The sequence below is a fragment of the Dama dama genome, chromosome 15 (genome assembly GCF_033118175.1).
Source record: "Dama dama isolate Ldn47 chromosome 15, ASM3311817v1, whole genome shotgun sequence".
NCBI lineage: Eukaryota > Metazoa > Chordata > Mammalia > Artiodactyla > Cervidae > Dama > Dama dama.
The window spans coordinates 18,577,138-18,603,928 of record NC_083695.1 but is presented as its reverse complement, the minus strand read 5'-3'; the positions used below and the strand labels follow the sequence as shown (position 1 = coordinate 18,603,928).

The 26,791-nt window shown below is 39.2% G+C and overlaps 1 protein-coding gene across 5 annotated transcripts in view; it reads left to right on the top strand.

The window, feature by feature from the left end:
• Nucleotides 1-26,791, top strand: part of FAM13C (family with sequence similarity 13 member C) — a 135,973-nt gene that overhangs the window by 11,625 nt on the left and 97,557 nt on the right. For all 5 annotated transcript variants that reach the window (XM_061161573.1, XM_061161572.1, XM_061161571.1 and 2 more), the window contains one exon: nucleotides 3,174-3,369. In XM_061161573.1, the coding sequence (XP_061017556.1) occupies nucleotides 3,295-3,369 (75 nt within the window). In that variant the 5' untranslated portion in view covers nucleotides 3,174-3,294. The remainder of the gene's footprint in view (nucleotides 1-3,173; nucleotides 3,370-26,791) is intronic.

Genomic DNA, 26,791 nt, shown 5'->3' with positions numbered 1-26,791 from the left:
GAACATTTCAGTTCAGCTCAGTCATGTCCAACTCTCTGTGACCCCATGGACTGCAGCACGCCAGGCTTCCCGGTCCATCACCAACTCCTGGAGCTTGCTCAAACTCATGTCCATCCAGTTGGTGATGCCACCCAACCATCTCATCCTCTGTCATCCCCCTTCTGCTCCTGCCTTCAGTCTTTCCCAGCATCAGGGTCTTTTCCAATGAGTTGGTTCTTCTCATCAGGTGGTCAAACTGTTGGAATTTCAGCTTCAGCACCAGTCCTTCTAATGAATTTTCAGGGCTGATTTCCCTTAGAATGGATTGGTTGGATCTTCTTACAGTCCAAGGGACTCTCAAGAGTCTTTTCCAACACCACAGTTCAAAAGCATCAATTCTTCAGTGCTCAGCTTTCTTTATAGTCCAACTCTCACATCCATACATGACTATGGAAAAACCATAGCTTTGACTAGACAGACCTTTGTTGGCAATGTCTCTGCTCTTTAATATGCTGTCTAGGTTGGTAATAGTTTTTCTTCCAGGGAGCAAGCTTCTTTTAATTTCAAGGTTGTAGTCACTATCTGCAGTGATTTTGGAGCCCCCCAAAATAAAGTCTGCCACTGTTTCCCCATCTATGTGCCATGAAGTGATGAGACTGGATGCCATGATCTTAGATTTCTGAATGTTGAGTTTTAAGCCAACTTTTTCATTCTCCTCTTTCACTTTCCTCAGGAGGCTCTTTAGTTCCTCTTCACTTTCTGCCATAAGGGTGGTGTCATCTGCATATCTGAGATTATTGATATTTCTCCTGGTGATCTTGATTCCAGTTTGTGCTTCATCCAGCCCAGCATTTCTCATGATGTACTCTGCATATAAGTTAAATAAGCAGGGTGACAATATACAGCCTTGATGTGTTCCTTTCCCAATTTGGAACCGGTCTTTTGTTCCATATACAATTCTAACTGTTGCTTCTTGACCTGCATACAGATTTCTCAGGAGGCAAGTCAGGTGGTCTGGTATTCCATCTCTTTAAGAAACATTTAGGTTATGGTAAAAGCTGTTCTTCCTTCTTTTGTTGCTTACCCAAGAACATGGAGTATGTAGATGAGTAGTATTTGTCTGTCGTGTGAGACAGGTATTTCAAATGAACTAGAGACATTTATTTCAAACTCATAGTTTGATACTGGTTTCCAAACCTATTAGTGACTTAGAATTTTTTTTAATTGTAAATGATATTAAGGGAAAATAGTAACCAGTGTTACTGGCAGGAGTCGCAGAGTCGGACACAACTGAGCGAGTGAACTGAACTGAACTGAACTAACACGAAGAATTATTTCGCCTGTTGGATTTTCCTTTACCAGATACTAAGTTTGTCCTGAGGCTTAAGTTTAACTCTTTCACATAATTTTATTTCCACATCTTGCCCAACTGCATGCACCCTGGCCATGCTCTAGACCTCCCACCCCCATGTTATCTTTGCTCTTCTCCCAGGAACTAGCTGGACAGCTCATCCTCCTGGTAGCATTTTAATTAGTTTAATCTTTTATTTGTAAAAAGACATCCTGAGCAGCAGGCGTAGAAATCTTTCATTTGCTAGTCTTTTCTCTTGGCTCAACGTATTCTTGAGTCATGAGGAAGTACTTCCATGAAGAAGTGTTTCCTAGCTGACCTTGCCAAAATCTCTTTTTATGGCTGTTTCTGGTCAGTGAGCACGAGAGGAAAACACCCACAGGGGGAAGTGGCCAGTCCTACAGAATCACATGACCTATACCAAATTGCTGCCAGTGGGTTCAGGACAATGATATTGATCATATAAAGCAGGAGTCCCCAAAACCTCTGGGCCACAGACTGGCTCCCTGGCCTGTTAGGAACCCAGGCCACACAGCAGGAGGTGAGTGAGCAAGCATGACGCTTCATCTGCTGCTCAGTTCCCTAGTTCCCCATTGCTCACAGTACTGCCTGAGCCATCCCCCACCTTGTCCGTGGAAAAATGGTTTTCCACAAAACTGGTCCCTGGTGCCAAAAAGGCTGGGGACCGCTGATGTAAGGGGAATGCTCCATTTGGCTATGGGAGTTGCTGAATTCTAAAATACATCTAGATTTAAGAGGGACAAATGACTTAAGAGTGTTATTACATCACTATGCTTGAGGAAATTGAAATGGCGGGATGATGTTGCATTGAATTTGATTGATGGGTGAACATGAACAGTGCTCTGCTAGTACTGAGTATGTGCAGGTAATGCCAGCCCAATCAGTCTTCTCCAGCCATTCCACACCAACAGAACCAAGACACTGGGGTCTTTGGCTTTGCATTGAAAGTGTTGTTTAAATAGGTGGCTTGATTGGGTGAAATTTGGCCCTTGTCTTATATTCTATTGAGGTTGTATGTATCTTATTAAAATAGAGTCTAGTTAAACTTTTTTTATAATTTATCTTTAATGAACTCATTAATCAGGCAGCATCGGGTCTTAGTTGTGGCATGTGGGATCTTAAGCTGTAACACGCAGACTCTCTAGTTGTGGTGTGTGGGCCCCAATTGCCTGGGCTCAGTAGTTACAGCTCAGAGCTCAGTTGCTCTGCCACATATGGGATCCTGGTTCTCTGATGAGAAATCAAACCTGTGTCCCCTGCTCTGCAAGGTGGACTCTCAACCACTGGATCTCTAGGGAAGCCCCTCTAGTTAAACTTTTAAATGCCTCTGAAAGTTGTAAGGAGATGATTGAAGACTTGCCAGTGAGGAGCAAACATCAACACCTTGAGCCGTGGACACAAGAGACTGAGGGCCCACTCCAGGTCTGAGTGAATTAGCCCTTCAGTTTGGCACCTTATTTAGTCACAGAGGTTTAGAGTCTTAATCTATAAAGTTGGGATGATCATAGCTAACTGGGATATGTCACATTATTATTGTGAAAGAAAAATATGACATATGTGAAACCATATTGAAGTGAAAAAAGGAAAGCAAATACGATAGCATGTACAAAGCTACAGCTACAGAAAATGTACCCTCTAGCAAAGACTGGAAGGGGGTGTGGCATGTTCTAAAAAGTGAAGTTCAGTCCCTCTGAAACAGTCTACACTAAAAAGTTTGCCGAGTACCATGTAAATGAACAGCAGTGGGTATCACCAGCCTCTTTCCCAGGGCGGGTTATTAGAGTCTTCCGTGCTTTCTAAACCCAAGTCTTTCCTATTCTAGAGATGAAGACAATAAAGAAAATTACCCCGACGCCAGGCCTCCGCTAGAGGAGCCCGCGCCTCCGCCCAGTGAGCCGCAGCATGTAGAGCAGCCCCCACGGCTGGACGTGCTGCGCTCCACCATGGGCAACTTCAAGTCGCGGAAACCCAAGTCCATCTTCAAGGCGGAGAACGGGAGGAGCCACGGAGAGAGTCAGGTAGCAACCTCCATCTCCTCGGGCACCTTGGCCGGGCCGGGTGTGTCTCTGGCGAGAACATGGTTCTGGTGAAGTTCTGAGCGCATTATTTTGTAGGCAGTGATTAGCTTGACTTGTCATTGGGCACCGGCGAACTGGGACGCATGCATGCTCCCCTTCCATGGGTATTAATAGCGCTGTGTGCTGGGCATTCTGCTCATTAAGCACCCTTTCAAACTGCTACTCTTAAATGCTGGACTTTGACATTGATTGAGAGGAGCTGCTGCAGTCTTTGCTGGGGAGAGTGGAGGAGGATCTCCAGTGATCTTCACTTACCCAGGACAGGAAACAATGGCCCCAAACTTGGAGACTCTTCTCAGCAGATCAAAAGTCCCAGGGTTATCTAGAGCCATTCTTTTTAGGCTGCAGTTTAGTGGCTTTGGAAAAACACTCAAGCAATGTATGTGCCTGTTTTAATGTGTGTGGAGAATCTGGTTCTTTGAGGTCAGCAAATATTTACATGTATGAATGAAGCATCTGTCCAACTTGATTCAAGTAATTCATTTTATCTACATACACATATTTGTTTATTTAGTTTTTTTTCCTAGTTGTAGAGGGAGGTAGCAAAGAATATTATTTTTATAACTCTCAAAACCCCTCAAATAATTTATTCTCTCTTATAAAAAGAGCTGAATACAACCCATTTTAATCTTACTGGGAGGTTAATGGTCCCAGCCTTAAGATTGTACTTGTAATGCACCTAACACAGTTTTGGAGACAAAAGTGCTTCATTAATGTGACCTTTGTTTTTTTGTTAACACTAAGCTATTGACATTGAATATGATGTGGGAGGCTCTCAGTGTAACACGTTAATTGTATAATAACTTGAAGTCCAGTCCTACCCAGCAAATAGGCACCAGGTGATCTCTGTTAGAACAACTTTGGCGGGGCAGTTTATTTCATCTTGTAATTTTCTTATTGGCCTTGTGATTTTTATCTCTCTCTCTCTTTTTTTGGCATTGTGACCTCTTATTTAGTCAATTTTGCCATGAGATGAAATGCCCTCTGCATTCATGAAACTGTTGTGATTTTCTGAATTTGAGTTGAGTTGTAGGGCAAGGTTAAGTGTGAAATACCATTGGAGTTATGATGAACTTGAGACCCTGCCTACCGCTGAGCACACCCACCACTTGTTTGTTTAGGAGTGTGATGCTGCGGAGGACACAGGTGCTCAAAGGGCTGCCGGCAGAGTCTGGGTCTGGGTAACCTCCGACCTTGAATCTCCTACTAAAGATCACCTTCAACACTGTGGGCTTTGAGTAACCAGCCATCTCTCCTTGAATGCCCTCTTTCTTGTCATCCTATAGTCTGGCCTGGTAGAAATTATCCAGTCTTCACTTGTAATAAAGTGCTAATGGCACAAGTCATTCCAAGTTTGTTGCTTATGCATAGGAAGATTCTAGGAGAAAGAGAGACTTGTGTAGTCTTCTCTGATAATACAGCATTGGAATCCTGGACTGCAGGTAAAATTTCCAATTCATTCCTAAGATCTCTGTGTACACAATGAGATTTTTTCCCCCCTAATGACTAAGAGAACGTCAGTAATATAATTTTAGGTCTCCCATATTTTAGAGGAACTTGAAACAGATTTTGTTCTTCCCATTTACTTTGGAGAGATACATTTAACATTGGTTGAATACTGATCAAGAACTGAGCATCAATAAATAATATTATTAATAAAATCAGCTAACACCTATTTAAGCATTTACTGTGTTCCAGGCGTGTACCATGTTTACGACAGTCCCATGAAATGGTTATTATTATCTTTTTGTACAAATGGAAAAACAAAAGTTTAGAGGGATTACATAACCTCTTGAGTCAGATTTGGAAGAACTTGAGTGGAAACTCTTTTCCATAAAAGCACAATGTTCCTAACAAGAGATACCCAGAACTTCCAAGTATGAGTCTAGCAATTTACTTACCCCCTTTTTATATAAAACCTGTTATTTTACTCTGAATTTTTTTCCTTTTGGTGATATATTGTTCTCCTAAGCAATAATTAGTTATTGAGAAAGGATTACTTTGGAGAGACTTTTGTAAGTATGTTTTTCTTCCCTGTCTGAAAGCTTTCTGATGTTGGTCACATAAGCTAGACAAACATTGTTTGAGTGAGTGTTTTTCTTCCCTGCCTGAAAGCTTTCTGATTTTGGTCACATGAGCTAGACAAACATTGAGTGAGTGTTAGGTCCACTAGAACTTAGGCTCCTTGAGGTCAGTGAGTCAATCTTTCTTGTCTATCTTTGGATCTCTGGCACTCAGTTACTCAGTATTATTCCCTGAATGACACACAGCTGTTTGTACACACACACACACACACACACACACACACACACACACACACACGTGGGGCTTCCCACTAATGGTAAAGAACCCACCTGCCAGAGTAAGAGACATAAGAGATGGGAGTCAATCCCTGGGTTGGGAAGATCCCCTGGAGGAGGGCACAGTGACCCACTCCAGTATTTTTGCCTGGAGAATCCCATGGACAGAGGAGCCTGGTGGGCTACAGTCCATAGGGTTGCGAAGAGTCAGACATGACTAAATCAACTTAGCATGCACACACACACACACACACACACACATATATATTTCATGTATGTAATTACATAAATAATTTTTTGTAAAATGGTATATATATATTTTTTATAAAATAGCATTATATCTTTATTCAGTAATAAAAAGTCATGTTTCAAAAGAGGATATAATCATGTCTCTTACACAGATATGAAATAGAGATGTGTCAAAATTTTTATTTAATCATGAATTAATGAGGAAATCAATGAGATATTTACAACCAGTTTAAAACAGAATGCAAAGTATTGCATATTTATAGTCTGACAAGGATTGCTGAGGTAAATTTATAGATGCACACAGAATTGGCAAAACTTGGAATATCTGTAGGATGATAATCAACTGCTTTTCTGTGATCACAATTTACATTTCTATGGAGAGAAATTATTTGCATTCTACAAGCTAATTTTTGTCTTTGTAACCTTGTAAAATAGCCTAGATATAGGCAAAAAACAAAAAAAACAAAAAAAAACCAGATTATCCAGATGGATGAGCTAGCCAGAATATCCACTAAATTTCAAAGTCTTTTATAATTTTTCCTTATATTCTCTCCCTCCTTCCCTGTCTCCTTCTTCCTTGTGATCATAATAATATCAAAGAAAGATTAACCTCGATCATAAGGTAAGCCTAGTCTCATTAGGTATGGCCTTATTATTTACCAATGTGTAGCAAAAGTGTTAATTTACCACATTTCTAGTTTTTCTAGTGGTAAAAAATCCACCTGCAATGCAGGAGAACCTGGTTCGATTCCTGGGTTGGGAAGATCCGCTGGAGAAAGGATAGGCTACCCACTCCAGTATTCTGGCCTGGAGAATTTCATGGACTATATAGTCCATGGGGTTGCAAAGAGGAGACCTGGGTTCAATCCCTGGGTTGGAAAGATCCCTGGAGAAGAGAAAGGCTACCCACTCCAGTATTCTGGCCTGGAGAATTCCATGGACTGTATAGTTGATGGGGTTGCAAAGAGTCAGACATGACTGAGCCACTTGCACTTTTGCTTTCACTCTCACTTAGGTTTTCTTACATACTTTGCAAAATCTAGAGACATAGTTTTTAATAATTACAAAATTCTCTTTGGAGGTTTTCATAAGGAAGCTCAGATTGGACTTTTAATGCCTCTATTATTTGCATTCCTAAGGCAAGGAAATCAGGTTCAACAAATTCTTTCCACCTTATTTCACTTGCAGTACTTACCCATTTGTGTAAGTTCCTCTTTTATTGAAGTCCCCAAAGTAACTAGGTTCCTGGCCTGCCAGGAAGTGATGGTACTTAACCACCTGTAAGGCTGGATCTTGTAAACTAGATAGCAGGGTAGTTATCCTAAGAGCCCTTTGTAGGTATTGACTTCATAATAAAGCCACATCAGTTCCTGCCTGATCCAAGGAGCATCAATCTCAATATGACATTCTAGACAAGATGTTATTTAGGTAGTAGAGTTCTCCAATTATATTCTGGTAAAAAGGAAGACATTATTATTGAATATATAAAATAACTCTTTTGCCATTGAAAGTTAAGGACATTTGGTATCAGTTTCTGAACTATGGGAGTCAGTAAGACTCAAATTTCATTTTTAAATATTTCAACTTATATAAAAAATGGTTTTTAAATGTAGGTTTTATTATTGTTCAGGTATAAGGAAGCCTATAGAACAAACCATGACTGCCATTTGGAAAGGTTCGTATTCATAGTTCTTAAGGAGACAGGCATGCCCTGTCATGCCAGGCCATGTAGGAAAGCACTAAAATTGGTCAGGAGGAAGATGGGGCAAGGGGACAGCATGGGCAGGAGACTTCATTATTGTTTTTATTGGAAAAACAAGGCAAGGCAGAGTAAGCAATCTTTAAATTGGCTGGTTTGAATAATTTCAGTGGACTCCAAAGTATAGGAATTCTTTCTAGTGGTCTGGTACCGGGCTCTGGGTTACTTAGGACAGAGGAATATTACATCTTAGAACACATGAAGCAGATAGAAGAGGAAGTTGAGAGTATGAACTCTGGATTGTCAGTTTGAATATGAAAGGCACACTCTGGGGCAAGTCACTTGTTATGCTTGCTACACCTAAGAATTGGTAAGTCCTAGGAGAGACAGTCTTTTCCCAGTCATTGTGGCCCCAAATGCCAGAGCAACAAGAATACAGAAAATAATCCAAAACAGTTCATACAGTTCAGTTCAGTTCAGTCACTCAGTCGTGTCTGGCTCTTTGTGACCCCATGGACTGCAGCATGCCAGGCTTCCTTGCCTGTCACCAACTCCCAGAGTTTGCTCAAACTCATGTCCATTGAGTCGGTGATGCCATCCAACCATCTCTACCTCTGTTGTCCCATTCTCCTGCCTTCAGTCTTTCCGAGCATCAGAGTCTTTTCCAATGAGTGAGTTTTTCCCATCAGGTGGCCAAAGTATTGGAGTTTCAGCTTCAGCATCAGTCCTTCCAATGAATATTCAGGACTGATTTCCTTTAGGATTGACTGGTTGGATTTCCTTGCAGTCCAAGGTACTCTCAAGAATCTTCTTCAGCACCACAGTTCAAAGCATCTATTCTTCAGCACTAGGCTTTCTTTATAGTCCAACTCTCACATCCATACATGAAGACTGGAAAAACCGTAGCTTTAACTATATGGACCTTTGTTGGCAAACTAATGTCTCTGCTTTTTAATATGCTGTTTAGGTTGGTCATAGCTTTGCTTCCAAGGAGCAAACGTCTTTTAATTTCATGGCTTCAGTCACCATCTGCAGTGATTTTGGAACCCCAAAAATAAAAAAATAAAGTCAGCCACTGTTTTTACTGTTTCCCCGTCTGTTTTCCATGAAATGATGGGACCGGATGCCGTGATCTTTGTTTTCTGAATGTTGAGCTTTAAGCCAACTTTTGCACTCTCCTCTTTCACTTTCTTCAAGAGGCTCTTTAGTTCTTCTTCGCTGTCTGCCATAAGGGTGGTGTCATCTGCATATCTGAGGTTATTGATATTACTCCCGGCCATCTTGATTCCAGCTTGTGCTTCATCCAGTCTGGCATTTCTCAAGGTATACGCTGCATAGAAGTTAAATGAGCAGGGTGACAATATACAGCCTTGATGTACTCCTTTCCTGATTTGGAACCAGTCTGTTGTTCCATGTCAAGTTCTAACTGTTGCTTCTTGACCTGCATACAGATTTCTCAGGAGGTAGGTCAGATGGTCTGGTATTCCAGAATGGTCCAACTCTCACATCCACATGACTACTGGAAAAACCATAGCTTTGACTAGACAGACCTTTGTTGGCAAAGTAATATCTCTGCTTTATAATATGCTGTCTAGGCTGGTCATATCTTTTCTTCCAACGAGCAAGTGTCTTTTAATTTCATGGCTGCAGTCACCATCTGCAGTGATTTTGGAGCCCCCAAAAATAGCATCTGTAACTGTTTCCCCGTCTATTTGCCATGAAGTGATGGGACTAGATGCCATGATCTAAGTTTTCTGAATGTTGAGTTTTAAGCCAACTTTTTCACTCTCCTCTTTCACTTTCCTCCAGAGGCTCTTTAGTTCTTTGCTTTCTGCCACAGGTGTGGTGTCACCTGTGTATCTGAGGTTATTGATATTTTTCCCAGCAATCTTGATTCCAGCTTGTGCTTCATCCAGTCCAGCATTTCTCATCAACAGAAAATTGGATTAAAGATTTACTGAGCATGGCCCCGCCCATCAGAACAAGACCCAGTTTTCCCCACAGTCAGCCTCTCCCATCAGGAAGCTTCCATAAGCTTCTTATCCTTATCTGTCAGAGGGCAGACACAATGAAAACCACAATCACAGAAAACTAATCAAATTGATCACATGAAGTACAGTCTTGTCTAACTCAATGAAACTATGAGCCATGATGAGTAGGGTCATCCAAGGTCAACTGGTCATAGTGGAGAGTTCTGACAAAACGTGGTCCACTGGAGAAGGGAATGGCAAACCACTTCAATATTCTTGCCTTGAGAACCCATGAACAGTATGAAAAGGCAAAAGGATAGGACACTGAAAGATGAACTCCCCAGGTTGGTAGGTGCCCAATATGCTACTGAAGAAGAGTAGAGAAATAGCTCCAGAAAGAACGAAGAGATGGAGCCAAAGTTAAAAAAGCATCCAGTTATGGATGTGACTGGTGATAGAAGTTGTCTGATGCTGTACACAACAGTATTGCATAGGAACCTGGAATGTTAGGTCCATGAATCAAGGTAAAGTGGAAGTGGTCAAACATGAGATAGTAAGAGTGAACATCCACATTTTAGGAATCAGGTCCGTCTAGTCAAGGCTATGGTTTTTCCAGTGGTCATGTATGGATGTGAGAGTTGGACTGTGAAGAAAGCTGAGCACCGAAAAATTGATGCTTTTGAACTGTGGTGTTGGAGAAGACTCTTGAGAGTCCCTTGGACTGCAAGCAGATCCAAACAGTCCATCCTAAAGGAGATCAGTCCTGGGTATTCATTGGAAGGCCTGATGCTGAAGCTGAAACTCCAATACTTTGGCCACCTGATGCAAAGAGTTGAGTCATTGGAAAAGACCCTGATGCTGGGAGGGATTGGGGGCAGGAGGAGAAGGGGGTGACAGAGGATGAGATGGCTGGATGGCATCACCAACTCGATGGGCATGAGTTTGAGTAAACTCTGGGAATTGGTGATGGACAGGGAGGCCTGGCGTGCTGCGATTCGTGGTGTCACAAAGAGTCAGACATGACTGAGCGACTGAACTGAACTGAACTGAACTAAAATGGACTGGGATGGATGAATTTAATTCAGATGACCATTATATTTACTTCTGTGGGCAACAATCCCTTAGGAGAAATGGAGTAGACCTCATAGTCAACAAGAGTCCAGAATGCAGTACTTGGATGCAATCTCAAAAATGACAGAATGATCTCTGTTTGTTTCCAAGGCAAACCATTCACTATCACAGTAATCCAAATATATTCTCCAACGAGTAATGCTGAAAAAGCTGAAGTTGAACGGTTCTATGAAGACCTACAAGACCTTTTAGAACTAACACTTCCCAAAGATGTCGTTTTCATCATAGAGGACTGGAATGCAAAAGTAAGAAGTCAAGAAATATCTGGAGAAACAGGCAAGTTTGGCTTTGGAGTACAAAATGAAGCAGGGCAAAGGCTAACAGAGTTTTGCCAGAAGAAAACACTGGTCATAGCAAACACCCTCTTCAAGCAACACAAGAGACTGCTCTACACATGGACATGACCAGATGGTCAATACTAAAATCTGATTGATTATATTGTTTGCAGCCAAAGATGGAGAAACTCTATACAGTCAGCAAAAACAAGACCAGGAGCTGACTCTGGCTAGATCATTAACTCCTTATTGCCAAATTCAGACTTAAATTGAAAAAAGTAGAAAAACCACTAGACCATTCAGGTATGGCCTAAATCAAATCCCTTACGATTATACAGTGCAAGTGGCAAATAGATTCAAGGGATTAGATCGGATAGACAGAGTGCCTGAAGAACTATAGACAGACGTTCATGACATTGTATAGGAGGCAGTGATCAAGACCATCTGCAAGGAAAAGAAATGCAAAATTGCAAAATGGTTGTCTGAGGAGGCCTTACAAATAGCTGAGAAAAGATGAGAAGTGAAGGGCAAAGGAGGAAAAGAAAGATGTAACCATCTGAATGCAGAGTTCCAAAGAATAGCAAGGAGACATAAGAAAGACTTCCTCAGTAATCAATGTAAAGAAACAGAGGAAAACAATAAAATAGGACTGACTAGAGATATCTTCAAGAAGATTAGAGATACCAAGGGAACATTTCATGCAAAGATAGGCACAATAAAATTCATACAAGAACTTTCTAAATTGTATCTGAAAAAAGTAGTTGAAGTATAAAGAGCAGGGACTTTCTTATAGATACAGAAGATAGACCATTTAAAGAACATTATTTCAGGGGACTTCCCTAGGAGACCAGTGGTTAAGACTCCGTGTTTCCAATGCAGATGTCACAGGTGTGATCTCTGGTCGGGAAACTAAGATCCCACATCCCTATGAGTGTGGCCAAATAAATAAAGAAAGAAATAGCCTATTCCCAAACTCCTTAAAACAATGACAACAACAGTAAAGCAATATTGTAAAATTTCACTTATCAGTCCATTTAGTATGGACTCTATTTATTTATTTATTTATTTATTTTTTTGGGGAGTATGGACTCTAATTCTTGTTCCACTTGATCCTGGGTTAGCAGTAGCATGAAATTGTTTGCTTCTGGACTAAAAATCTGTAAGTCTTGACTCAGCCCACTGGTGTCATTAAACTCCTGTATCCAAGAGTCTGTTCTTTGAAATGTCAATTATTTAAAATATCTGGACTTTTACCACAGGACTCTTGAGAGTATTCTTCTTTGCTGAAGACACAAACCCTGGCCTGAACCTGATAATAGAACTTTCAAGAAAGTATCTGAGGAAAACAAACATCTGTAGATAATAGAAACTGAAAGTAATTTTGGTTAATTTACTGCTAGTAATTTTCAAATGTGAAAAGTCTGATGACAGTTCATAATAAACATGGTGCATAATGTGACATGGAAAGCAAGGTAATAAAATCATTCCCCTCAAGTTAGAATGTTTTAAAAGATAATAAATAAAGCTATTTTTTTTTTAAAAGAAGAACTCAGAGAGTTTACTTCTGGTTTTACAAAAATGGAGGAATAGAATACTTACAGTGAAAAAACCTTGAAATATAGCATAATAATCCTATTAGAAGATGTCAAGAATATCAAGTAAAAAATTCATTAAGTCTGGTGTGGGTCTTAGACATCTGCATTATTATTAAACTCCACAGACAAGTCTGTTGTACATCCCTGATTGAAAACCACTGGCCATGATGTTGCTGAATTCAAATGAAAGAAAGAAGGCTGTGGTCAAGTCTATGTTTTAAATAATAGCCACAATTATCACTGATAGTATTAGAGTATTGCTATCTAATATCTTCAGGTGAAGCTCCACAGGATTGGAGCAAATATACAAGAATCTGATAGAGCTATGAATTTCATAAGAGTTTTGCTCAAAGGGTAAATGAACCATCAACTGCATTTAGAATCCACTGTGGTAGAGAGAGTAGTTCTGTTCGTAAAGTTGGGGTTTATGTGGGGAATTTGAGCTTGTGCTACAAATCCTGCTTGATGCTTGTTGACATCAAAGCACAGTTCTAACTGGTCTGTTATGAGAGCATAATTCCCCAAAAGTACCTGTGAAGATCTATTGGACACAATTGTCATAACTTAGAAGCAACCATCTTTGAAGCTGAAGGTTTAGCTATTGCCGTTATGGGTTCTCTTGTCATAATGTTTGTATTCAGGACCCCAAAGTGGATCTTCAGTCTGATTCTAATCATGTTAGGAATGAGGGCATAGGCAAGGGAGAAAAGGTCAGATAGGAACCATTGAAAATTTTGCTTGTTGTTACATTTCTGATCAACCTCAAAGTCAGAATCAGAAATTACACTTATAGAAGGTCAGAGTCAGTCTTACTTAGAGCAACTTTCCTTTAATTTCTGGAGTATCAGAATCTGAGGTTTTGTGTGTATGTCTGAATGTGATTCCAGTTTTGCATTCACTATGAATGATTTAAAAGAGAAGGGCTTTTAGGCGTATTTGCTGATTCAGCAAAAGTCCAGGAACCAGGAGGGCGATTCAAGAATGTCCTCAAATAAATTAAGACATTTAATATCTCAGCATAATAAAAGTCATTTATGACAAAGCCACAGCCAACAGAATACTAAACGATAAAAAGCTGAAAGCTTTCCCACTAAATTATGGAACAAGACAAAGATGCCCACTCTCACCACTTCTATTCAATATAGTTTTGGAAGTACTAGTCACAGCAGTCAGACAAGAAAAAGAAATAAAATTATCCAAGTTGGAAGGGAAGAGGTAAAATTATCATTATATACAAATGACATGATATTCTGTATATGCATGCATGTTCAGTCACTAAGTCATGTCTGACTCTTTGCAGCCCCATGGACTGTAGGCCACCAGGCTCCTCTGTCTCTGGGAATTCCCAGGCAAGAATAATAGAGTGGGTTGCCATTTCCTTCGCTAAGGGATATTCCCTACCCAGGGTTTGAACCCATGTCTTCTGCATTGACAGGCAGGTTCTTTACCACTGAGTCATCAGGGAAGCCCAGTATTCTGTATAGGATACCCTAAAATTGCCACACAAATGCTATTAGAACTGATAAATGAACTCAGCAAGACAGCAGGTACAAGATTCATATACCCAAATCTGTTGCATTTCTTTACACTAACAATGAAATATGCGAAAATGAAAAAAAAAAATCCCATTTAAAATCACATTAAAAAATACCTCAGAATAAATCTAACCAAGGAAGTTAAAGACTTAGATGCTGAAAACTATAAAACATTCATAAAGAAAATCAAAGATGGAAATGGAAAGATAGAAAGATATACCATGCTTTTGGATTTGAAGAATTAATATTGTTAAAATGGACTTACTTCCCATAGCAATCCACACATTTAAAGTGATTCCTATCAAATTGAGTGACATTTTTCACAGAATAAGAACAAATAATCCTAAAGATTTTATGGAACCATAGAAGACCTGGAATTGCCAAAGCAATCCTGAGGAAAAAAGAACAAAGCTGGAGTCATAACTCTTCCAGACTTAAGACAATACTGCAAACTTACAGTAATCAAGTGAAATGAAAGTTGCTCAGTTATGTCCAACTCTTTGCGACCCCATGGACTATACAGTCCATGGACTTCTCCAGGTTAGAATACCGGAGTGGATAGCCATTCCCTTCCCCAGGGGATCTTCCCAGGCCAGGGATCAAACACAGGTTTCCAGCATTGCAGGTGGATTCTTTACCAGCTGAGCCACTAGGGAAGCCCAAGCGTACTGGAGTGGGTAGGCTATCCCTTCTCCAGCAGATCTTCCCAACCCAGGAATCAAACCGAGGTCTCCTGCATTACAGGCAGATTCTTTACCAGATGAGCTACCAGGGAATCCCCCAACACTAATCAAAATGGGGCGGTATTGGCACAAAATCAGACATATGGATGAGAATAGAAAGCCCATAAATAAACCTACTCACCTATGGTTAATTGATCTTTGACAAAGGAGGCGAGAATATACAATGGAGAAAAGACTGTTTGGCAAGTAGTGCTGGGAAAGCTAGGCAGCTGCCTGTGAATCAGTGAAGTTGGAACACTCACTCACACCTTATACAAAAGTAAACTCAAACTGACTTAAAGGCTTAAATGTAAGACATGACACCATTAAACTCCTATAAGGGAACATAGGCAAAATATGTTTTGACGTAAATTGTAGCAATATTTTCTTAGATCAGTCTCCCAAGACAATAGAAATAAAAGGAAAAATAAATGGGACCTAATCAAACTTAAAAGCTTTTGCACAACAAAGGAAACCATAAACAAAACAGAAAGACAACCAAGGACTGGGAGAAAATATTGGAAACGATGCGACTAACGAAGGATTAATTTTGAAAATATATAAACTATTCATGCAACTCAGTATCAAAAAAACAACTCAATCAAAAACTGGACAGAAGACCTAAATAGACATTTCTCCAGAAGTGAAGTGAAGTGAACTGAAGTTGCTCAGTCATGTCCAGCTCTTTGGAACCCCGTGGATTGTAGCCTACCAGGCTCCTCTGTCCCTGGGATTCTCCAGGCAAGAATACTGGAATGGGTTGCCATTTCCTTCTCCAGGGGAATCTTCCTGACCCAGGGATTGAACCTGGGTCTCCCACATTGGAGACAGACGCTTTAACCTCTGAGCCACCAGGGAAGCCCCTATTTCTCCAGAGAAGCCATACAAATAGCCAATAGTCACATGAAAAGATGCTCAACATTGCTCATTATTAGAGAATGCTGTCTTTCTTAGATAGAAGGCTTTGTGAAAGAATGGCTTGGAGAAAGACCATTTGATGACATGTCTCCTGAAGGTTCTTATTAGAGTTTATTGATATGATGAACTTGAAGTTAAAACAGGACTTAAGAGTCTGTGCTAAGCAGAAACTCTTCATCAAAGTAGAATCAAGTTAACAGTTTGCTATCTTGTGGAATGTCATATTAAATAGCAATCACCATTTCTAGGAAGGAGAACTAATTGAAGGCAATACAGTATATATGTTGTAATATTTTGTGGAAAATTACACAAAATATGACAAGTGGGTGAAGTGGGTGAAGATGGTCAAAGTCCAAAGATACAAATTTCTAGATATAAGTCTTGTGAATGTAATGTACAGCAAGGTGACTAGTTAATAGTACTATGTTGTAGATTTGAAAGTTGCTAAGAGCACAGCTCTTAAAAATTCTCATCACAAGAGAAAAAAAATTGGTAGCTATGTGTGGTGATGAATATTAACTAGACTTTGGTTTTCATTTTGCAAAATACACATATCTCAATTCATTGTTATAATGTTATATCAGTTATATTTCAATAAAAAGTATGTGTGCCTCATCTCATGATTAACAGTGAACTCTGGAGGTTTCTTTCATCTCTTTCCTTTAGAATATTTAGGTAATTCTTTATCTTGGTAAACTTCGAAATTGACTAACCCCTTTCCCCACCAGCACTCATACTTTCTACTTTTTGTGTGACTGGTCATTTAGATCAGTCTTTCCTGTTTTTAGTACAATTTGTATCATTTTCTACAGCTATTTGTCTCATATTAATTTTTCATATTCACACTTTCCTGATTACCCAGGAAAAAATGTAAAAACCTACTGTTTAATTAAAAATCCTTATTTGTTGACATTCCTCTACTTATTAAATTAACATATCCTAATTAGGAGTTTAGAATTAACATATGTACACTATATATAAAATAGAAAATCAGCAAAGACTTACTTTATAGCATAGTGAACTCTACTCAGTATTCTGTAATAACCTAAATGGAAAAAGAATCTGAGAAAGAACAGATATATGTGTGTATATATATATATATATATATATATATATATAATTGAATCACTTTGCTATACACCTGAAACTAACACAATGTTGTGAATCAACTATACTCCAGGAAAAAGTAAAACTTAGGAAATTCCTTGGTGGTGCAGTGGTTAGGACTCAGTGTTTTAACTCCCAGGACCTGGGTTCAGTCCCTAGTTGGGAAACTAAGATCCCTCAAACCATGTGAAACCACACGGCACGGTGGAAAAGAAAAATAGGCAAACAAAAACAAGTAAATGCATTTGTTTTTCATTTATTTTTATTAGTTGGAGGCTAATTACTTTACAATATTGTAGTGGTTTTTGTTATACATTGACATGAATCAGCCATGGATTTACATGTATTCCCCATCCCGATCCCCTCTCCCACTTCCCTCTCTACGTGATCCCTCGGGGTCTTCCCAGTGCACCAGGCCCGAGCATTTGTCTCATGCATCCAACCTGGGCTGGTGATCTGTTTCACCCTAGATAATATACATGTTTCGATGCTGTTCTCTCGAAACATCCCACCCTCGCCTTCTCCCACAGAGTCCCAAAGTCTGTTCTGTACATCTGTGTCTCTTTTTCTGTTTTGCATATTGGGTTATCATTACCATCTTTCTAAATCCCATATATATGTGTTAGCATGCTGTAATGTTCTTTATCTTTCTGGCTTACTTCACTCTGTATAATGGGCTCCAGTTTCATCCATCTCATTAGAACTGATTCAAATGAATTCTTTTTAATGGCTGAGTAATATTCCATGGTATATATGTACCACAGCTTCCTTATCCATTTGTCTGCTGATGGGGATCTAGGTTGTTTCCATGTCCTGGCTATTATAAACAGTGCTGCGATGAACATTGGGGTGCACATGTCTCTTTCAGATCTGGTTTCCTTGGTGTGTATGCCCAGAAGTGGGATTACTGGGTCATATGGCAGTTCTAGTTCCAGTTTTTAAAGGAATATCCACACTGTTCTCCATAGCAGCTGTACTAGTTTGCATTCCCACCAACAGTGTAAGAGGGTTCCCTTTTCTCCACACCCTCTCCAGCATTTATTGCTGGTAGACTTTAAATAGCAGCCATTCTGACTGGCGTGAAATGGTACCTCATTGTGGTTTTGATTTGCATTTCTCTGATAATGAGTGATGTTGAGCATCTTTTCATGTGTTTGTTAGCCATCTGTATGTCTTCTTTGGAGAAATGTCTGTTTAGTTCTTTGGCCCATTTTTTGATTGGGTCATTTATTTTTCTGGAATTGAGCTTCAGGAGTTGCTTGTATATTTTTGAGATTAATCCTTTGTCTGTTGCTTCATTTGCTGTTATTTTCTCCCAATCTGAGGGCTGTCTTTTCACGTTGCTTATAGTTTCCTTTGTTGTGCAAAAGCTTTTAAGTTTCATTAGGTCCCATTTGTTTATTTTTGCTTTTATTTCCAATATTCTGGGAGGTGGGTCATAGAGGATCCTTCTGTGATTTATGTCGGAGAGTGTTTTGCCTATGTTCTCCTCTAGGAGTTTTATAGTGTCTGGTCTTACATTTAGATCTTTAATCCGTTTTGAGTTTATTTTTGTGTATGGTGTTAGAAAGTGTTCTAATTTCATTCTTTTACAAGTGGTTGACCAGGTTTTCCAGCACCACTTGTTAAGGAGGTTGTCTTTTTTCCATTGTATATCCTTGCCTCCTTTGTCAAAGATAAGGTGTCCATAGGATCGTGGATTTATCTTTGGGCTTTCTATTCTGTTCCATTGATCTGTATTTCTGTCTTTGTGCCAGTACCATACTGTCTTGATGACTGTGGCTTTGTAGTAGAGTCTGAAGTCAGGCAGGTTGATTCCTCCAGTTCCATTCTTCTTTCTCAAGATTGCTTTGCCTATTCGAGGTTTTTTGTATTTCCATTACAAATTGTGAAATTATTTGTTCTAGTTCTGTGAAAAATACCGTTGGTAGCTTGACAGGGATTGCACTGAATCTATAGATTGCTTTGGGTTGTATAGCCATTTTCACAATATTGATTCTTCCAATCCATGAACATGGTATATTTCTCCATCTGTTTGTGTCCTCTTTGATTTCTTTCATCAGTGTTTTATAGTTTCCTATGTATAGGTCTTTTGTTTCTTTAGGTAGATATACTCCTAAGTATTTTATTCTTTTTGTTGCAATGGTGAATGGTATTGTTTCCCTAATTTCTCTTTCTGTTTTCTTATTGTTAGTGTATAGGAATGCAATGGATTTCTGTGTGCTAATTTTATATCCTGCAACTTTACTATATTCGTTGATTAGCTCTAGTAATTTTCTGGTAGAGTCTTTAGGGTTTTCTATGTAGAGGATCATGTATAAATGCATTTTTATCATTATTCCAAAAAAATAAAATGAGCTTATCCTGGTTTTTAAAAGGCAATAGATTTTATATGTTGTAATGTGTTGTGAGAAATTAAAATCAATTCTGTATTGCTATAGTACTACTCACTAGTAACCTGATTTGGGGATGATTAGATTTGACTAACAGAACTAACTTCTTGTATTGGATCTGATAAGGGTGCAAAGGGCATTTAGAGTTAGCATTGGTAGATCAGGTCTAACCATCTTCGCTTCCTTCCAGTTGGCTCCAAACTGCACAATCCTTCTGTCCTCCCTCTCTGATGACTATTTTAGCAGAAGACAAAAAGTAGGAGGCTATAGTTTTCTGCAGTGAGCTGTGTCCTGTGATCATGCTGCTAATCCACTTCCTTGGGGAAACGAGCTGTTGGGTCTAGTATACATCAGCATTAGGTTTCTTCCACTTGGCTCTAGTTAATGTGTTATTAGGCTGGAAAAGGATCCAGGTCCAATTATGAAAACTATATTTTTATCGTTCTGTGGTAATGAACTCCACCTCCAAAAAAAAAAAAAGAGAGAGAGAGAGATTTTAAGGCAGAATAACTTAACGTTGAAGTATTTACTACATTTCTGTTTGGGAGAGTATAGCCCTTATTCTTTCTGTGTTAGACTCTGAAATAACAGAAAGACAATAGTTAATTCTGAGTCATTTTTTTTTTAACCCCAAAAGAAGGAAAGTTCTATTTCCAATTATAAATCTACTTTACGTACCTTGTTCTTAATATATTACTGAACCACTGAGCTAGTGCAAATGTTAAAAGTGAGAAAACCTGTACAGCTGATTGACTTTGAAATTGAGAGCCCTGGAAAGCTAAAATGAATTTTGGTAGAATTTCACTTATTTTTCAGTAAAAGGAAGACTTTTAAGTTCTGAGTATGCCTTTGAAGTCTTGCTTTTTGCACTGTCAAAAGCATGAATTCACCATGATTTTAACAATTGGTCTTAGTTAGATAATTGTTTTGACACATTAGTTTGTGATGCATTATTTCTCTTGACTGGTTTTGCAGCTCCAGTGTAAAGGTTTTACTTCAGTTTCTGTTGAGGTATGGATTTGGGGGAAGACTTGTTACTGGCCTGGATGAAATATGGTCCTCTGGATTTTTTTTTTTCCAGGTTCCCCATCACTCCTCCAAGAGTAAAATGGTTGAGGTTCATGGGGGATACAGTGTAGAGAAATTCAGGGTCCTTGAAAGTGAGGCCATTTGAGTCAGTGTTTGGATTTACTTGTTTTTCATGGTGTATCTGATTCTGATACTCCTCTTGAAATAGCAACCAACCTGTTATTAGTAATTAAGCTGATGAAGAAAGATATTTTTAGGAAGGAATCTGAATGTCTGTAATATAAACTTTATTCCTTTTTTCCAAATAAGGAAATATATTCAGCTCAATACTAACATGAAGGAATCTTAAATTTAAGTAATGTGCCTTGTTTGCCTGGACACTGAATCTCAGAAGTTAAAAAAATTGTCACTAAGAGGGAGTCTGTGTTCATATAACTAGTTTGAGACAATGGGGCATTTGAAATGTTAGCATTGTAGTGCCCAAGGCCACATTATCTAATTGATATTCCACCAATGATGGAAGTACAGAACTTAAATAGGCTTCCCTTGTGGCTCAGCTGGTAAAGAATCTGCCTGCAATGCGGGAGACCTAGGTTTAATCCCTGGGTTGGGAAGATTCCCTGGAGAAGGGAAAGGCTACCCACTCCAATATTCTGGCCTGGAAAATTCCATGGACTGTATAGTCCATTATGTAATTGATATTCCACCTATGATGGAAGTTACAGAAGAATTCCCCTAAAAAAAAAAACATGAACAAGATGGTATTGATGGTATTGATTCTTCTGAGTATAGCAATGGGGGATGGCAAGTACTGCTCTCTACTTACATGCTGCCTATACTGTTTAGCAGAGATACAGGTGGGTGCTATATAGGATGGTTCTTAAGTTTGTTTATCTTCTTCTTCTGCATCCTTTGCATAGATAAATACATTCTGGTTTAAAGAATCTCTAATTTCCCTATGTAGTTCCAAAGGTCGTCTCTGACATTATACATGTGGCCCTATATTTTCAGCCCATAGTCAAGACCTATCAACATATAGAAAGGGGAGTAAAACATCCATGGGACACCCTCCATGGGGTTCCAAGACTTGCTCTCTCTACTATGGAGAATTTTCCTTTACCAACTTGCAGAGCTAAATAATTGAATGGCAGTATAGTGAGGTGGTAGAAAGCATGGTCTGTAGTTCTTAATGGATATGGGTTCAAATTCCTTCTCAGTCATTTACTTTCTGTGTGACTTTAAACATCTACTTACTAGGTCATTTGTTTATTTTTCCATCAATAAAGCTGAGATAATAATTTGTAGTTATCATAAGAGTTTCTTGAGAATTGAAAGTGATAAAGATATAACCTTAACTGTTCAGCAAGTTTCAGGGCTCTAAAGAGAATTTATAGAATGTTTCTTAGACTCATTTGGCTGGATATATACTAAAACTTCAATAATTGCACATCTCCTGAGTTAAGCTAGGCTGGACTCTGCTGCAATAACAAATAACCCCAAACCTTAGTAGTTTAAACCAACAGAAGTGCATTTCTTATACATGTTTTATATCCATCATTAGTTACCAGGAAGTGTGTTCATGGATGTTGACTAAGGACTTTAAACAAACAGTGACAATCTTGAATGTGCTGGTTTTGAATCAGAGAGAGAAGGGAACTCTAGTGATTAGGAGTGATTTGAACCAGTGATTAGGAGATTTAGGCCTGAAGCCACACACAGTATTTCTATTCTCTACTAATTGGCCAGAGCTGATCATATTTCCCCCTATAACCACACTTTATAGCATAGGATAAGGCAGTCTAATCTGACAGTGTGTCTCCAGGGGAAGAATGAAATCCTGGCCAGCAGCATTAATGACTTCCATATCTCTTTTCCAAGTAGCATATAATCTACAGCAAGAAGAAGTTAATTGGTCTTTTTCTCTTCCAGTTCTTCAAAACACTGGTATACTAAAAGTCTTTATGTCAAGGACTAGAAGAAGGAAGAGAGTGTTAATTAGGCTAATTCACCAAAAGAGATACATGGCATTATATTATTGTTTCTCACAGGAATTGGAGTTTTATATAAGCATCCCTTCCTTTAAATATGTATGTATTTATTTATTTATTTGGTTGTGCTGGGTCTTCTTTGCTGCTCAGGCTTTCTCTAGTTGGGGACAGCAGGGGCTACTCTTGGATGTGGAGCATGGGCTTCTCATTGTGATGGCCTCTCTTGTTACTGAGCTCAGGCTCTAGGTGCATGGGCTTCTGTAGTTGCAGCATGCAGGCTTGGTATTGCAGCACAGGGGCTCGTTACTTGTGGCTCGCAGGCCCTAGAACATGCAGGTTTCAGTAGTTGCAACACATGGGCTCAGTAGTTGCAGCTAACCAGCTCTAGAGTGCAGGCTCAGCAGCTGCAGCACATGGACCCATCTGCTCTGCGGCATATGGAATCCTCCTAGACCAGGGATTGAACCCGCATCTGCAGGCAGACTCCCATCCACTGCATTACCAGGGAAGTCCCACATACCTTCCTTTAAACACCTGCTTCATTATTATCTGGAAAAAAGAAGTAGGTTTAGTTATTGTTTTTTCCTCTATTTGCCAAGAAACTTCAGAGATCATCAGTTATATTTTATCTAGGAATAATCGTGATTTTAGTTTTGCCAGAAGATTGTAGTGACTTTGGGTGATACTAGCTAAACCTATGGTACTGTGATGAAGAGGCATTTTAAAATATAATCCCGAAATAATCCTTCATATAGAAAGTGGATTTGACAATTGGAATATTGTCAAATGCGGGCGCTGGGTTTCTGCATGCACACAGATATGCAAATTCACATCCCCTTGTACTTGGTGATATTTATCCAAGAGCAGGGTGTTCCTGAGGCAAAGAAAACAGCTTAGTGAGGACTTAGACAGCCTGTTTTGGAGCTTGGAAGGAAAGCTGTTTGGGAAGTCTGGAGAGCAGAAACGTAATCAACTGACATTTCAGGGCACTAGGAATTGCCAATCTAAACTTTATCAAACATGGTTAAATATCACTTTGGGACCGAGACATAACATATCAACCTCAAGCCTGCAATTTTAGGTTCCATATTTTGCAAGAGATGTAGTTGCCAGATAAAATATGAGATACTTGGTTAAATTTGAATTTCAGATAACACAATGAATAATTTTGTAGTATAAGTATGTCCCATGTAGATAATGTTTTAAACAGGAACAGGAATTTGTGCAAGCAGTTATCTACATGGGGTATACTTTTTTTTTTTCCTTTTTAAAAATTTTATTTATGTTTTAATTGAAGGATAATTCTTTACAGAATTTTGGTGTTTTCTGTCAAATCTCAATATGAATCAGCCACAGGTATACATATATCCCCTCATTTTTGAACCTCCCTCCCATTTCCCTTCCCATCCCACCCCTCTAGATTGATACAGAGCCCCTGTTTGAGTTTCCTGAGACATACAACAAATTCCCATTGGCTATCTATTTTACAGATGGTAATGTAAGTTTCCATTTTACTCTCTTCATAAATCTTACCTTCTCCTCCCCTCTCCCCACATCCATAAGTCTATTCTCTATATCTGTTTCTCCATTCCTGCCCTGCAAATAAATTCTTCAGTACCATTTTTCTAGATTCTGTATATATGCATTAGAATATGATATACTTATGCAACAATATTATTCATTGTGTATCTGAAATTCAAATTTAACTGGACATTAAGTGTTTTTATTTACTAATACAGTGACTGTATTAAGAATGAATGGCATGAACGTTTAACCTGGCTCACCTCTTCCAAGGTAGAAGTAGCTAGTTGCTATATGTAGCCTGAAAGTATCAGGATTAATTTTTTGTTTTTAGTTTGATCCTTCTAGGATAGTTAAAACAAGCAAAGGAAGGGAACTCAGCAGCTTGTCTACATTTTGAGGCTTATTGCTGTATTTATTTTACATCTCCAGCTATTTTCAAGCAATTTGAAGCATTCTGGAAAAAGCAGTCCCCTCTTTTGGGATGATACAGTCTTAAAAACTGGATGGAAGTACAAAAGAGTTTGAAAAATCTGCCCTGGAAGCCTGCAGATTATCTCACTGGACCCTCCTTGCCGTGAGCAATGACTGTCATCAAGTAAATAGGAAGGCAGACCTTGAGCCTGTTTCCATATTAAAATGATCAAAAACAGCATGACTGATGTCAGTTGCAGACAGAACAGTAGCACTGTGTTTTGAGCATTAATCCTACTGGAGATAAGCAACCAGACAGAGGACTGCTGCGTTGAAAATTGCTGCTCTAGACTGAGGCTAGTGCCATATGTAAGAATGGCTTTCTTGTCTAAGCATTTCTTCATTATGTAATTGACTGACTCTAGCAGAGGTAACTGGTGATCTTTGAGTCATGATGGCACTTGGCCTTCCCACCCAACCAAACCCTGCTTGGTTTTGTTATAAATATATATATATATATATATATTTTTAATAGCTGAGCCCTCTGCAATGTTTACTGTTTGATAAGTTGTAATCCACAATTAGGGGATTTCTTGCAGGAACGTAGATGTTCAACTCTGCTTCTTTTGTTCCTAAACATGGTGAACTATGGTATGAGAATTGCTTGTCTCGGTCATGTTACCGTGAGCCAGGGAAATTTCCAATAGAAAAGGTCATCCTAGTGTTAGATTTTCACTTTTCAGCTGAAACTAACATTAAATGACCAAAGGGATACCATCAAGGTTTAAAAAGCCCTCTTAATCAGCCTGCTAGTGTGGTGGAGGTTTGGCTTTCAGTGTGTTTTAATCCAGAAACCACTAACTGTACTGAAGGTATGACCTACGAGATTTAAAATCCACCAGGGGAAAAATCACTGAATGTTGTTCTCATGGATCCATAGAAAGGCACTCTCCCTTTTCCCCTCCCCCACCCTCATTTCTTTGTCTTCTCTCTACTGCCTTCTCAGTTGTATTGAAACTGACCTTTGATTTAGCCTGGTCCAGATACCACTCCCTTTGAAAGACAAGAGAACTGAACAAAAGACTGAATTAGTTTGCCTCTAAATAAAAAACAGGCAGATACTCATGATTTAAGGATCTTATAAAATGTTGTTTGTTTTTTCAGCTGGCTACTTATAGACTTTAACAACTGTAATCTTTTCTATCTGATATGAAACATCAAGATGGAAACAGAGAAAAAAATCAAAACACAATACCCTATTAAATCTCTGACTATCTCACTTCCACCCTATGCTAAAAAAGAGGATGGGACTGCAGTGATTGGTTTCCAGTGTGATAGAGAGCCTGAAAGAACCAGGGTTTGGATGTTAGAGCCTTCCCTGAGCCAACTGCAGGGCAGGAATCCAGTGAGTTCTGCCATTGCTGTCATAGTCTTGAGTCTCCAGGGTTTAGAGGCAAGTGAGGGTCCCAGCAGACACTGTGATGGGCCGAAGTAGGCATCAGGATGAGAGGGCAGCAGGGTGCTCACCCTAGTAAAAGAGACAGGGATCTCATCTCTGGCAGTGGGGATAAAATTCTAAGTGACAAACAGTGAAAATCTTATCAGACGCTATTTTTAAAAGACTTTTTTTTTTTTTTTTTAATCAGAAAATGCAGTAGCTGCAACTATACTTGAGCATTATTTTCCTGTCATTGAAAAAATTTCATTATTTGATTAAAATTTCTTCAGTGACACTTCTAGAATTTATTATGGTGTCTGATTGCAGTGCTATAACTGATCACATTTTATTGTTGGCTACGGTACTTTTTGGCTTCCTCTTCTTACTTGTGAGCTAATTGTGAATAGCAGTTTATCTCAGAGTCTTTTAAAAGTAGTATTCTTTGGACGGATGTTTTTCCATTGCAGATAATACGAAAGAACACGTCTTTAACACACATACAAATTATTCTCTCTCTATTTCTAAATGGATGATTTTAAAGTCATCTTTTTTTTTGCCTTAGTGATTTTGGCACCTACATTCTATTTCAAAGATGGCCTTATCTATGCAGACTGACCTAGCGTTTTCTTTCATTTCCCAGACTGGTGGTTTCGATATTAGCGATTTCGTGAGCAACACCATCCATCAGGTTTGCTTGATTTGCCAAAATATGCTTAGTAACATGGTGTTTCATCAGTGATGCTGGACTCATATGCCACAGGGGCCTCTGTTTCCCCTGTTATAACTCTAGGGGATAGTGTCTCCCCAAAATCCATGTCCATGTGGAACTTTGAATATATCTTTACTTGAAAATATGGTTATTGCAGAATGTAGTTAAGGTATGAATTCAGATGAAATTATCACGAATATAGGATGGAACCCTAAAACCATTGAATGGTGTCCTTCTAAGAAGGGAAGGGGGCACAGAGAGACACAGGGGAGAGGCCATGGCAAGATGAAGGCAAGAGATTAGAGTGATGCTGCCACAAACCAGAGCACTCCAGGAGCCTCCTGGGCCTAGAAAAGCAAGGAAGGATTC